We start from the raw sequence: 14,265 nt of genomic DNA, 5'->3' as shown, positions 1-14,265 counted from the left end.
CCCTGCCACTTTCTTCCAATCATCAGCCCTACTACATCACCAGCTTGTATTGCTCAGTATGGAATGGCTAGTAACGAGGCCACCTCTGCCCACAATTAAAGACCAGCTGCAGATGGAGTCAATCCTCGACTTCTTAAGGTGTGTGTTGACCAACTTTGTGGTATCCTCTGTCATCTATTCAGTTTATCCATAAGGCTTGAGACAGTGCAGCTACTGGTGAAGACACTCCACATTGTTCCAGAGAAGGCAGACGCCTCTTCATCTGATGACTATAGACCATGTTATGTCTCACATAATGAAGACCTATGAGAGGCTAATCCTGGACCATGTTATTCCTCTTGCAGTACACCAACTGGACACACTACAGTTTGCTTACCAGACAAAGATGCATTAACTTTCTGCTCCGCAAAGCTTATTCTCACCTGGGAAGCTGACAGCATTGTAAGGATTATGTTTTTTGATTTCTCCAGTGACTTCAGTACTATCAAGCCATACCTGTTAAGGAGTAAGCTGAAGAATATGCAGGTGGGTGAAACTATGGTGTCCTGGACAAAGGACTATCTCTGTCTGACAGACTGCTAATTATGAGGCTTAAGGACTCTGTATGGATGTGAGCAACTGTGTAGAACCACAAGGAACAGTCCTGTTTTTTTTCTGCTTATTCTCTATACATTTCAGACTATAAATATAATGGCAACTCGTGTCACAGAAATTCTCAGATGGTCCTGCATTTATTGGGTGTATTGATAAGAGCAACGAAACAGAGTATAGGAGTCAGGTGGAGAACTTTTTTCTTGATGCAGAAAGAATTTTCTGTCACTTACATTACGAAACCCAGGAACTGGTTATTGACTTCTGCCACACCAAAGAGCCTCAGTGTCTAGTCACTATTTAGGGAATGAATGTAGAGGTGGTGCACTCCTGCAAGTACATCAGTGACTGGTCTTGTAGCACAGAGAAACTAAATACGAAATTGGCTGAGCAGGCTCCCTTTTTCCTTAGGAGACTACATTCCTTTAATGTGGCTAATCACATCCTTCATATTCTACAACTCTGTGATGGCTTATGCCATTTTTCTACATTGTGGTGTGCTGGTCTGGTAACATCACTTGAAGAGAGGCCTACCGAATCAAAAACCTAATTAAAAGAACATGCCTAGTGTGGTGCTGAACTGTCACCCACTTTACTCTGGTCTCAATCCAGGTGGTTTTTCGTGTGGTGGGTGCGGCAACACACTATATGCACATGCTCCCAACCTCTCCTCCTCTCCTTCGTTATGGGAGGCACTCTGGACCCCATGGAGGTAGTAGCAAAGGAGAGAATTCAGACAAAATTGAGCAACATTGTGAATAATGTCAAGTCAGAAATTCTTTTTAATTTTCATCCTTTTTAGTCATTTTTTGTATGTGTTTCTGTCTATCGTCATTTTTGGTAACAATTTAAGTTTTCTTTCACTACTATTAAATTTATCTTGGGCTGATTGGACCTATAACATATATTCTAGGTAATTAGAGCTAGAGTTAGATTATGGTTTCATTTATCATTTTGTAGAATCTGGAAGAAGTTCTTATGATGAGAATTTAGTAAATTCCACTTGGTGTGATTCCAGAATTTTTTGTCAGATTCTGCATTTTTAAATGAAGTCTCACAGTGATCTTCATATCTTTCCCTCAACAGCAGCCTTTCATCCCTAGAAGAGTGGTTTCCAGCAGCTTGTGAATCCTGCAGTTGTTTTGAGTGTTTCTTGCAGTTAGAGCTAGATCAGGGGTGCCCAATACGTCGATCGCAATTGACCGGTAGATCAGAAAGGTAGTGCAGGTAGATCGCGTTGCATTCAAAAAAAAAATTTTAAACGTTAGTCTATCATGTATCCTCCCTATGGCATTTGCCACTTGATTGACATTCAGGATGGCCAGTCTGAGATCTCTTGTCTTCTAACACACTGGTCATCCTATATGCACGATCAAACAGGCGAGCTACTGCAAAACTTCGGCTATCTAAGTGATCTAGAATACCTTCGAATTTATATCGACTTAAGAAGGGATTTAACAAAAAAATTGTTTGGGGAGGGTATGGGCTGGATGTGGAATTGGAAGAGGATTTTTTTTCTCTCACAATGTCACAATCAAAGTGCATTTGTCTGATCTGTCAATCTATCATTGCTATTCCAAAGAAGGAAAATGTGGAAAGGCACTTTCGAACTGTTCATAAACTACAAAACTGACTTCCTTCCAAAAAGCGATCTGAGAAGGGAAAGGGAACTAAAATCGCAGTTAATCGGACAGCCATCATTTTTCACTCGGCTGAATTCAAAAGCAAAGGCAGACACATTTCAGTATAAAGTGTTGACTTAAATAAGCTCCAGCTAGTTTAATAAAGTAAAAAAAAAAATAGATTTTTACACATTGTTTTCTTCTGAAATGTGCAGAATCCAAAAATATTCTTGTAATTCAGCTGTAGGAGTTCTCCTTTACTGAAAAAAAAATCAAAAGTAGTGATAATTACTAAAAAAAACTATTTTTTAACTACTTATATTTTCCATTACCTTTTTGCAGAGCAATATACTCTAGTACATTATAATATCAGTAATACACAATAATAGCATATTTAAATTGTTCCTTATTTTAGGTGCATTCACATAAAATGTAAAAACTAACCTCTCATCATGTCTCCCTGTCTGTCTGTCTGTCTATAAAGAAATCCAGGAAAGCAGTTCAGAGAAATTATTTTGTCCAAATGTAGTACGCTTATTCACATCCTTAAAGGAATAGATTTGGGAAAATGTAATTTTTGAGAGATTTCAAGAAGTGCATTGTAAAAAATTTGATTTTTTTCTCCCAGAACCTTCCATCTTAAAACATTAAAATTCTGTGCAACTTTTTCTACTGATAAATTACAAACCGGATTCCAAAAAAGTTGGGACACTATACAAATCGTGAATAAAAACTGAATGCAATGATGTGGAGGTGCCAACTTCTAATATTTTATTCAGAATAGAACATAAATCACGGAACAAAAGTTTAAACTGAGAAAATGTATCATTTTAAGGGAAAAATATGTTGATTCAGAATTTCATGGTGTCAACAAATCCCAAAAAAGTTGGGACAAGGCCATTTTCACCACTGTGTGGCATCTCCCCTTCTTCTTACAACACTCAACAGATGTCTGGGGACCGAGGAGACCAGTTTCTCAAGTTTAGAAATAGGAATGCTCTCCCATTCTTGTCTAATACAGGCCTCTAACTGTTCAATCATCTTGGGCCTTCTTTGTCGCACCTTCCTCTTTATGATGCGCCAAATGTTCTCTATAGGTGAAAGATCTGGACTGCAGACTGGCCATTTCAGTACCCGGATCCTTCTCCTACGCAGCCATGATGTTGTGATTGATGCAGAATGTGGTCTGGCATTATCTTGTTGAAAAATGCAGGGTCTTCCCTGAAAGAGATGATGTCTGGATGGGAGCATATGTTGTTCTAGAACCTGAATATATTTTTCTGCATTGATGGTGCCTTTCCAGACATGCAAGCTGCCCATGCCACACGCACTCATGCAACCCCATACCATCAGAGATGCAGGCTTCTGAACTGAGCGCTGATAACAACTTGGGTTGTCCTTGTCCTCTTTGGTCCGGATGACATGGCGTCCCAGATTTCCAAAAGAACTTGAATCGTGACTCGCTTGACCACAGAACAGTCTTCCATTTTGCCACACTCCATTTTAAATGATCCCTGGCCCAGTGACAACGCCTGAGCTTGTGGATCTTGCTTAGAAATGGCTTCTGCACTGTAGAGTTTCAGCTGGCAACGGCGGATGGCACGGTGGATTGTGTTCACTGACAATGGTTTCTGGAAGTATTCCTGAGCCCATTCTGTGATTTCCTTTACAGTAGCATTCCTGTTTGTGGTGCAGTGTCGTTTAAGGGCCCGGAGATCACCGGCATCCAGTATGGTTTTACGGCCTTGACCCTTACGCACAGAGATTGTTCCAGATTCTCTGAATCTTCGGATGATGTTATGCACAGTTGATGATGATAGATGCAAAGTCTTTGCAATTTTTCGCTGGGTAACACCTTTCTGATATTGCTCCACTATCTTTCTGCTCAACATTGTGGGAATTGGTGATCCTCTACCCATCTTGGCTTCTGAGAGACACTGCCACTCTGAGAAGCTCTTTTTATACCCAATCATGTTGCCAATTGACCTAATTAGTGTTTATTGGTCTTCCAGCTCTTCGTTATGCTCAAATTTACTTTTTCCAGCCTCTTATTGCTACTTGTCCCAACTTTTTTGGGATTTGTTGACACCGTGAAATTTTGAATCAACATATTTTTCCTTTAAAATGATACATTTACTCGGATTAAACGTTTGATCTGTCATCTACGTTCTATTACAAATAAAATATTGACATTTGCCATCTCCACATCATTGCATTCAGTTTTTATTCACAATTTGTTTAGTGTCCCAACTTTTTTGGAATCCGGTTTGTAATATTTCAAATTTACATTGACAGAGGGTTATTTTAGCATTTATATTTTGTATATTTATCCATCTTGTTCATCTATTAATTGACCCAGATGGCAAAACAGATCCCAATACAACTACAGCAGAATTACATTTACACTGTTGCATCATTGGCTTGCATGAACCTTGATACACAGACTAAATTTTTCTGACTGTTGAAGTAGTATTAGGTAACTTAAATTATCTTTGTAACTATAAAAAAAATAAAATGAAAGTAAGGAAAAGAACAAATCACATAAGTTATCTAGAAACGAATGAGAGAGTAATGGAGCTCCCTAAGCATGGCTGGGTGAAGCTGTTATGCATACAATGAATACATATGTTCTAATTCTTTGTTACACTAAAACGTACCTCACAGCTACATTATTAACAGATTGTAATTTCTCAGTATTTTACTGACAGTATTTTATTCTCAAAATGCTACAGCATCCATCGTGATCGGCACAATTGCAGCCAACTGTTTTAGCTTAAAAATTCAAAGTGGATTTTGAAAATTGTGCTTTCAGAAAAGTTTAGAAATATCAGCCCGAAGTTGACCCTCTACAACCAACAACAAACAATACTGTTATGGTTATTTATGAATATTCTCACTTTGATGAAATGAACAAACAAGAATAAAAATGCCATGACTTGTGAAACCGTTAACAAAGTCAAAATCATTTTACATTACATGTACATTTTCTAACTTGTAGGTAGCAGTGCTCTTTACAGTCTTTTAATGTAGCATATCCTCATGCCAGTGCAAAACAGAAGGCCATACAGATTTGTCCACTTACCAGTCAACAGCATTATATCACCAACTAAGTGTCTGAATAAACTTTGAGAAGACACATTCAGTTATGCGTAACTAAAATGTGCAGACTACTCATCAAATATTGAAGCATCAAAAACATCATTTATAGGTTTCAGCAGTCAGCAAGTGAATGCAATAGAGGACACCCTTTTGTGCATGTCAATTTCTTGCCCTATCCTACTCATGGGCAGTGGAATTCAGTGGAATAATCTCCAAGTAGATCATCCAGAGATGACTTTTTGGGAGGTGCTTGTTCCAGCTCAGCACCATGTTGTTCTGCTCCCCTATCTCCTGTTCCCTCTGTTTTCTGGATCTACAAATAGCAGAGGTTACAAGTGTTTTTTTAAATTTTATTTAAAAATGACTAGCTGCAATTCAAATTTTAATATCTATAAGTAAACTCTGACTAGTCACACGCACAGGATAAATAAATATCTGGCTATGATGTAACTGCTTTGCTTTGTGATGACACATATTTCAACATTTTTGTAGTGTTTACTGTAATGTATGTCAAAACTCACTTGCAGTACTTGCAAATGGTCTTCATCGTATCAACTATTTTCTTGCTGTTTTCTCTAATGGGAAATCTAAAATGCTACCAGACAGCAGACTAAAAAGACGACGGGGCATCCTCAATTTCTTCTTCATCTAACTCTATTATTTTTAGGTTACTCTGTGCTTAGCTACACTCAGACTTGTTATGTATGATGATGACTGCATTCTCTGTTAAGAGCAAGAGAGCATACATAACTTTATGTGAGTGCTTCGAGAAACAGATTCCAGGTCATTGTGATCAATATCTATCTATGAAAAATAATTTTGTCATATTTCTGAATCAAAAAATTTTGTGGCACAAAATATTGTTATAGTCCTACCTAGTATATTTCACAATTACTGAATTCCTGCAAGTTTCACTGTTTATTTGGTGATGTCCATGATAAAATAAAAACAGGGATTCTGTTTTAATAAAGTAGGTATTCACTTTGGGGTAAAAAAGAAATACAAGTGTGATTTTTATTTTTTAATAGATTTCTACATTTTTTTTAATACTTAAAAAAATTCTAAAAATCTCAAAGCTTGTAATTTTGTTCTTTCAAACTATTTTCTCTGTTCCCAATGCTTTCAAACTATTATGCAAAGATTATTACATAATACTAAATAAATGTGCATGGCATGATATCAGTTTAAATACATTTTTTGAATTACTTTGACTGGAGTGATCCTAATAAAATGTTTGTTCATTTAATTATAATGTTTGCAATTACCAAATATTACTATACATTTTTGAGCTTTGATGGTAGAAAGGAATTTTTATTTACTTGCAAATACATCATTAAGTTGTCACCATTAACTGCTTTCTTTTATAGTTGTTATGTAACAGGGTTGTTATAAGCATGTTACACAAAAAGAGTGAATATTCATTCTGGTTATTGAGTATTTGTCTTGAGCATAGTTTCCATAAGACAGACACCCTTTGTCAGAGATGCTTTTCTTTATAAACCTTTAGCTCTGTCTGAATCAGCAACACTTACAATTTTATTTTCATTAAACAAAGGAAATAAAGTTGCAACAAGGATTTAACTAGGTTAAAAAACATTTTGTTTTCCATTTTTAGAAAAAATTGTTAAATTCAAGATGATGTCTGATGCAAGTGATATGTTGGCAGCTGCTTTGGAGCAGATGGATGGCATCATTGCAGGTAAGTTTGTCACAATAATTTTTTTTATTTCTTATGTTAAAGGCTATATTTGTTTATTAGACTTGTCAAGAACAAACACTTTTTTTTTCTTGTCCAGTGTCCCTTCTGCTAGAAATTAATTTGGTCTCAACCTTTAGCCTCCCTTCATATTTCTGTCTGCTGCTAGGCAGTTATGTGATGTAAAGGGAGGGACATTGGATATAAATGGATATAAAAGTGTCAGTTTTGTGTTTCTTTGATCAAACATTGTGGTTCCTTTCCAAATGCAAAACCTTTTAGGCAGCATTTTTCCTGTGTTTTGCACTTCAGTTTAATGTGTTTTCATACTTTCTGCCTGCCTATTGTTTTTGACCTTGCATCTGTTGTTGACTTTGTTTTTAATTGCTTAGTTAAATACACATTTTTAATTAATGAAATACATATTATTTTTGCCTGTGTGTCATGATTTCCTGGTACAAGTTGGCTTGTTTGGGACTGAACCTCAACCTGCCTGGTACAATGCTTTACTTTGCTATCTGTCTCAAAGGTCAACTTTTCTGGAAAGCCATGAAAGAAGCATGGTACTGATGGCGGTATCTGCCTCTAATGGCATACTTCAGTTGTGATACCATTTAAGTTAAAACAACAACAGCATTTAATATTAAACAATGATTGAAGCTGTAATGGGAAAGGACATTAACGGGATGCATCATAATTCTTGCATCACTACAATGAAAGAAAAAAACAACATAAAAGACTATAATATACTTTTTCAAATACTTGCAATCCCTCTAAGCCAAAAAATCCACTTCATTTTTTGTTGCATTCTGTTAAAAGCCCACCAAAAATGCAGTTCAGGACCAGAATATTTTATTTTCTATTTGTATTTAAAAAAGCAAGTCAGAAAAAATTGAAAAATACTATTTTCTTTTGATAAAAAAGTGGGTTTTGCATGTTTTTGTTTTATTTATTTTGATGTTTTCATTTGTGTGGGCTTTTTTTTTTTTTTTTGTTTTGTTTTATCTTCTAGGCTCCAAGGCACTAGAATACTCCAATGGTATCTTTGATTGTCAGTCACCTACTTCTCCCTTCATGGGCAGTCTACGAGTGCTTCACCTTGTAGAAGATCTGCGTGGCTTGCTGGAGCTGATGGACAATGAAGAAAAAGAAAGCTTGCGCTGTCAGATCCCTGATTCCACTTCTGAAAGTTTGGTTGAATGGCTGCAAGGACACATGGTATTTCTATGCCTGCTGCTGCACATTACTTTAATCTGTAGTAGTCTTTTGTTCAATAGTTGCAAGTGTTTTTAAAAATAAAAATTGAATACAAATTATTTACTATCATTTAAAAAATATTTTATATATAAAATGTTTATACTTTTAAAATGAAGTTTACATTTTTGGTTTAATAATAATTTGTGTTTTTATGTAAATAACAAAGCAGTCTAACTTTTAAAGTATACAGTATGCCACTTGGGGAGTTGCTTATGTAAAACAAGGCATATAATGTTCATTATAGGATCATTTCACTTAGTTAACCATTGGTTTACCGTTCAACAGCCGAATTGATTAGCTATAAGTGATCTGCAGTATTGCATTTAAGATACTAAAATTATATATACAAAATAATACATGGGCAATAAGGTGAAGCTTTGTCTCTGTTTATTAGCGCGAGTGTGTGTATTTGTGTGTATTGTATAGCTGCAGATGGTCTGGTGACACAGCCAGGGTGGTTGGTGGTAGAGATGTCATTATACCAGAATTTTTATATTTGATACCAATACAAGTTACATTTATGATACATAATACCTATTTGATACAACAGCAAAAACAGAAATCTAATTTAAAAACTTTTAAGTATCTCCATCATTCAAGTAAACAATATTGTACCTTTTTTGTCAAAGAACATCAAATACATTAATACTAACAGTAACTACAGCTTTATAATCTATACATATAATTCAGAGTTGTCTGACTGACTCACTCACTAATCAACAAACCACTTTTTCCTATTTAGTTAAGCTATGATTTAGCAGGGTGTATATCTAGCGCATTTGGCAACTGCTAAGAGAGCACATTTCACACAGAGAAATGGTGCGTGCAGTTCATGCATATGAACACCACAACCAGAAGTGTGCCACTGACAATGTTGCAACTTTAATCGCACAGAGAAATGGGACAAATAACGTGATGTAGACGAAGGAAAGTTACACAAAGCTCACTGACGGTGTGGTTAGCAAGTGGTCTCCTTGGGTACACATGGTACTACCTATGCTGTCGGCTTCTTCTTACTCCTCATGATGTGGTATTAAATATTTATTCAAGCTGAATCAGAGTGCTTATTTTCATATACTTCAAAGAATGGGGAGGGTGGGGTACCCTTGCTGGTAAAGGTTATAATAGTGGAGAGAACTGGGTGTCCTCTTCTAGGTCAAGCTGTGATGTGCAGCTGTACTCCAGTTTACAAATTTTCGGTACATTGTACCAGCCCACTTCGAGCCCTAAGTATAACACAACCCAGAAACATGTGGGATGCCATGGTCAATTTAAATGCTTACATAGCTTAGTAAAGGGATTCCCCATGAACAGGTGGGCGTTGTATGTAGTTCACAATATTTCTTTTCACCTGTTCTTTTCTGTATTGTACCTAAAACATTGATCTCAGTCCATGGGATGCATAAATTTGCAGCCTGTAAATGTCAATGTTATATGTAATAAGTCAAAGTAAACCACGATTCAGTGTATATTGCTATGGATGTAAACTCTCTCAAAAACTTTGTAACGGTACAAGATTACAGACCAAAGTATTACATTCAAATGTGATTGAAGCTACCATTTCTACAGGTTGTGCTAGAAGGTAAGGTTATATTAATACTTGGGGAATTTGTTCAATGTAACAATAAATTATGGGAGAATTTTATCTTCTAATTTCAGTATATGGTTTATAAAGGATGATATCATCACCTACTATCTGAGTTTTCTTATGTTGGACTATCTGAGTTTTCTTACCATATGCACATTCCAAATTTATTATTTAACATTTTCTTCCCAGTAGCTGAAAAATACTGCTTAAAATAAATGCTAAAAAAATGCAAACATTGTTATATCTATACTGCGGAATGAATCTATTCCAAGATAATTCAGGATATAGTAGAACCCTGTTTTTGTGCAACCTGATTTACCTAGGTTCCACATTATCTGAGGCAATTCTGTAAGTGCAGTACACTACTTTTATTGTAATTTCTAAATGCTTTGCCATGAATACTGTACTGAGCACTTAAATACTACAGTTTTAACCTTGACTATACCAAGTGTGCGGTTGAGCAGCTGGTTGGTGACTGTGGGAATGTGGGTATGACTCCTCAACTCCACCCATCGGCTGTTGTCAGTGTGTCACCAGCATTGACCTTGTATACATGATCTACTGTTAGTCACTTGGGATTTTGTTGTTTATACATTTCAGGATTCTTTCCAATCGCAGCCTCTAATGTCATTACCGTTTGAAATAAGTTAAAGTAAAACACAGTTCATTGTTAGTACTTTGTCTGCCTTTAACTAATTCAAAAGAATACAAGTTTGAACATACAACTGATGAAAAATACAAAAAGAAATACTTGAGTGAACAATGTAAAGAAGTAAAAATCGTATAACATTTAATAATGATATATACTCTGATTTCACACTATTTCTACAAATTATCCATTTCAGTTGAAAAGAATACACTTTACTATAAAATTTTGTGTTTTGAAATTACCATCAACATAAGCTAAATCTCATAGAAAAGTGGAAATTGACCTAATGCAGAAATGTTTTACTTGTGTACTGTATTTGTATATTATGTTCAAGAGTAAGCAGTTCCAGTGACCTAATAATATTTATTTGGCAGGTGTGTTTATCAAAGGCAACTTCCAATATTTGAGATACAGTTGGTTACAGTTGTACAGGGAGGTGAAGTGACATGCTCATGGTCGCACCGTGTTAACAGAATTTGAACACACATCCTCAGAGTTTGAAGTCCTATGTCCAAAAGCCTAACTGCTACACCACAATGGCTACAAATAATATTACTCTTTGATTTAAAAAAAAAAAAAATACAAATATTTTATATATAAAAGCACTTAGTACTTCTGATACATCTGATTAACTGATGGTACTATAACTTATATGCATTGTCTAATGAAACTTCCTGGGCGAAGCTGGGTAGTGCTTATATAAATGAAAGATTTCAGTTTTTGATTTGTAATGAATTTGCAAGCCTTTCTGAAATCATGTTTTCCCTTTGTCATTATGGGTTATTAAGTGTGGATTTATGGGCAAGGATGGCAAATTAATCCATTTAAAATTAAATCTACAACACACAGTCTGCACAAAGGGGACTGAATACTTTCTGAATCCACTGTATGTGCAAATGTCTAATATTAACAAAATGGCAATTTCTGTTGATGGTGCATTGTATGTGAAATATTGTGATATTTTATGTAATTTTATGTTTATATTGGGTTTTCCTATGTTTTCTTAAGCAATTGTCAGTGAACCTGTTCAGAGTCATTGCGGGCCATCTGAAACCTTCCTGTACTAATAAGGTTGCCAAGGGAGATGGAACACAGCATTGTAAATGGTTCTGCTACCAAGGAGATTGCTATATACGCAGTCACTGTGCTAATCACTCAAAATAGATGACCTTTACATAATTATTAGCACTGCATCAGAGAATGTATATATACCTTATCTGGAACAAAGTCGTGGGGAAGATTTAAAAGATAACATTTGTATAAAAATTAGAATCCTTTCAAAAGTCAAGGTAGATCTACAGTATACATATTTCTCAGTAAAATTTTCTTTGTTTAAAAATATTCCATCATAAATCACCATTTTAAACTCTAATAAAGAAAATGGTGCCTATTTAATATGCATAGCTAAGCAAATTTACATGTAGTTCATGAAGCTAAAAAGCTTAATGCTTTATCTGTTATGGTTGTCCTTTCCCATCACAATTTTTAGCATAAAATATAATGAGACCATCAGCCATTACCTGTGTGTTTGCATAGCCACACACATACCTTACTTTTCTCAGTCAGTTTCATGATGACAGTTGATCTGACCATGTATGTTTGAAGTGTAAGAGGGTATCCAAATAAATGCAAGGAGACTATGGAAACTCCAATTCAGAACCAAACTTTGCTGAAAGTATTTCAATGTATTTGTCTTAGGAACAATCTCTGACCTTTCCTGGAAAAGCTTCTATGATTTTTTTGTTCGATTTGTCACAAGCATTCCTCAGAAACACAGCTATTACATTTTCTTAAAATGAAACCTTGGTGCTTCGAAGTGGACGTACAGTAATCCCTCCTCGATCGCGGGGTTGCGTTCCAGACCCCGCGATAGGTGAAAATCCGCGAAGTAGAAATCATATGTTTGTGTGGTTATTTGCCCTTATAAACTCTCCCACCCTGTTAACATTATTAGAGCCCTCTAGACATGAAATAACACCCTTTAGTCAAACGTTTAAACTGTGCTCCATGACAAGACAGAGATGACCGTTCTTTCTCACAATTAAAAGAAAGCAAACATATCTTATCTTCAAAGGAGCACCGTCATAAAGGAGCGTGTCAGGAGCAGAGAATGTCAGAGAGAGTGCTCGCAAAGAAAAGCAAACAATCAAAAAATCAATACATGTTTTTAAGTATACAGAAGCACCGCGATAAAGCGGCATTTTGTAGAGGAGCGTCCGTGTCCTCTGTGCAAACAGCCCCTCTGCTCACACCCCCTCCGTCAGGCAGAGACAACGAGAAAGATAGAGAGAAGCAAACAAGCACAGCGCGGGAATCATATCTTATAGCATTGAGGAGTTTTAGTTAATATGCAATACATGCTCTGATTGGGTAGCTTCCAAACCATCCGCCAATAGCGTCCCTTGTATGAAATCAACTGGGCAATCAAACTTAGGAAGCATGTAACCTAAATTAAAAGACCCATTGTCTGCAGAAAGCGGCGAACCAGCGAAAAATCCATGATATATATTTAGATGTGCTTACATTTAAAATCCGCGATAGAGTGAAACCGCGAAAGTCAAAGCGCGATATAGCAAGGGATTACTGTATTCGGTTATTTTAAAGATTTTGGTTTTAACATTTGGAATACTGACCCTTGAGTTCTATTTTAAAACACAAGATCAGGTTAGGTATTTTTGTATCCTCCATAGCATTATGTTTTCCCCAGAAAAACGAGCCATAAAGTTGATTTTTTTTTTTTCATCGACAAAAAAAAGGTAACCAAAACATGTAAATACCAAAACATCAACATAAATACCATAGGAATGGTATGTCTAATGTCCATTGTTTTATTGAAGCACATTTAGTGTAGTTTAGTGATACGTTTTGAAAGAGTCACCAATGTATAGCCCAAAGTTGCACTCAGAACAGTGTGTTTCTTTGCACAATTATTTCTCCTGTTGCTTGTGCATTAAAGGGTATAATGTCCGTGCTTGAGCCAGAATTTCAATGTGTTTCTTGTGTTATTGTAGACTAGCACATTTTCCCTGACATGAATGTTGACAGTTGCTGCATTGTGAAAATAGTTTGGGGAGCGAACATCCGTCTTGTCATTCTGCTTCATTGCAATCATTTAGTCTTTTTGCCACAAACCTGCTTGCACTATAGTGAACCTTCAAGTGACTGAATTCACGAAGCATATCACAGTGGTTCACTATAGGGTAATATTCATAAGTTTTACTATTCATATCAACATCTGATGACCAAGTCACATTTTTCATCACTATCACTTGATTCAGTTCATTCTAAAAATGATTTTACAACTTTTTATTTATATCCCATTGTTGTTTTTTTTTTTTTTTATGAAGGCTCCACCCCACTAATGAGTACTGATGAGTTACCATAGTGAGGTAAAACATATAGAAAAAGATTATTTCATCCACAAGATGGAACCAGAATACTCTCCTCAAGAGTTATCCAGTCCCAACACTTCATATCTCGTCAAAACAGATTATCCTGAGTAGGACTCAGGAATAACCGTATTTATATAGAATTCCTAGCCTGAGAGTCATTTTCATCGGGTTAATGCCAAGGTGGGTAACATTAAAAAAACAAATGTCATTTTAGAGGAAAATTTTCATGTGGTTAATTATTATATAGCATGATTGTGTAGAAATAATGTTGGCTTGAAAAAAATACATAGTTTATCCATCAGTTTACCTAAATTGAGTAAACAGCACAGAACATAATTCCTGACTAGCAAATAGCTAATGCATACTCTGTA

At 35.8% G+C, this 14,265-nt stretch overlaps 1 protein-coding gene across 16 annotated transcripts in view; it reads left to right on the top strand.

Moving 5' to 3' along the window:
- ppfibp1b (PPFIA binding protein 1b) overlaps positions 1–14,265 on the top strand; it is a 197,045-nt gene that overhangs the window by 54,755 nt on the left and 128,025 nt on the right. For all 16 annotated transcript variants that reach the window (XM_039761651.1, XM_039761655.1, XM_039761659.1 and 13 more), the window contains 2 exons: positions 6,928–7,011; positions 8,021–8,226. In XM_039761651.1, coding sequence (XP_039617585.1) covers positions 6,948–7,011; positions 8,021–8,226 — 270 coding nt within the window. In that variant the 5' untranslated portion in view covers positions 6,928–6,947. Of the gene's footprint in view, positions 1–6,927; positions 7,012–8,020; positions 8,227–14,265 lie in introns of those variants that run through there.

This window comes from Polypterus senegalus, chromosome 8 (genome assembly GCF_016835505.1).
Source record: "Polypterus senegalus isolate Bchr_013 chromosome 8, ASM1683550v1, whole genome shotgun sequence".
In the NCBI taxonomy this organism is placed as follows: domain Eukaryota; kingdom Metazoa; phylum Chordata; class Cladistia; order Polypteriformes; family Polypteridae; genus Polypterus; species Polypterus senegalus.
This window is presented reverse-complemented; position numbering and strand designations above follow the sequence as displayed.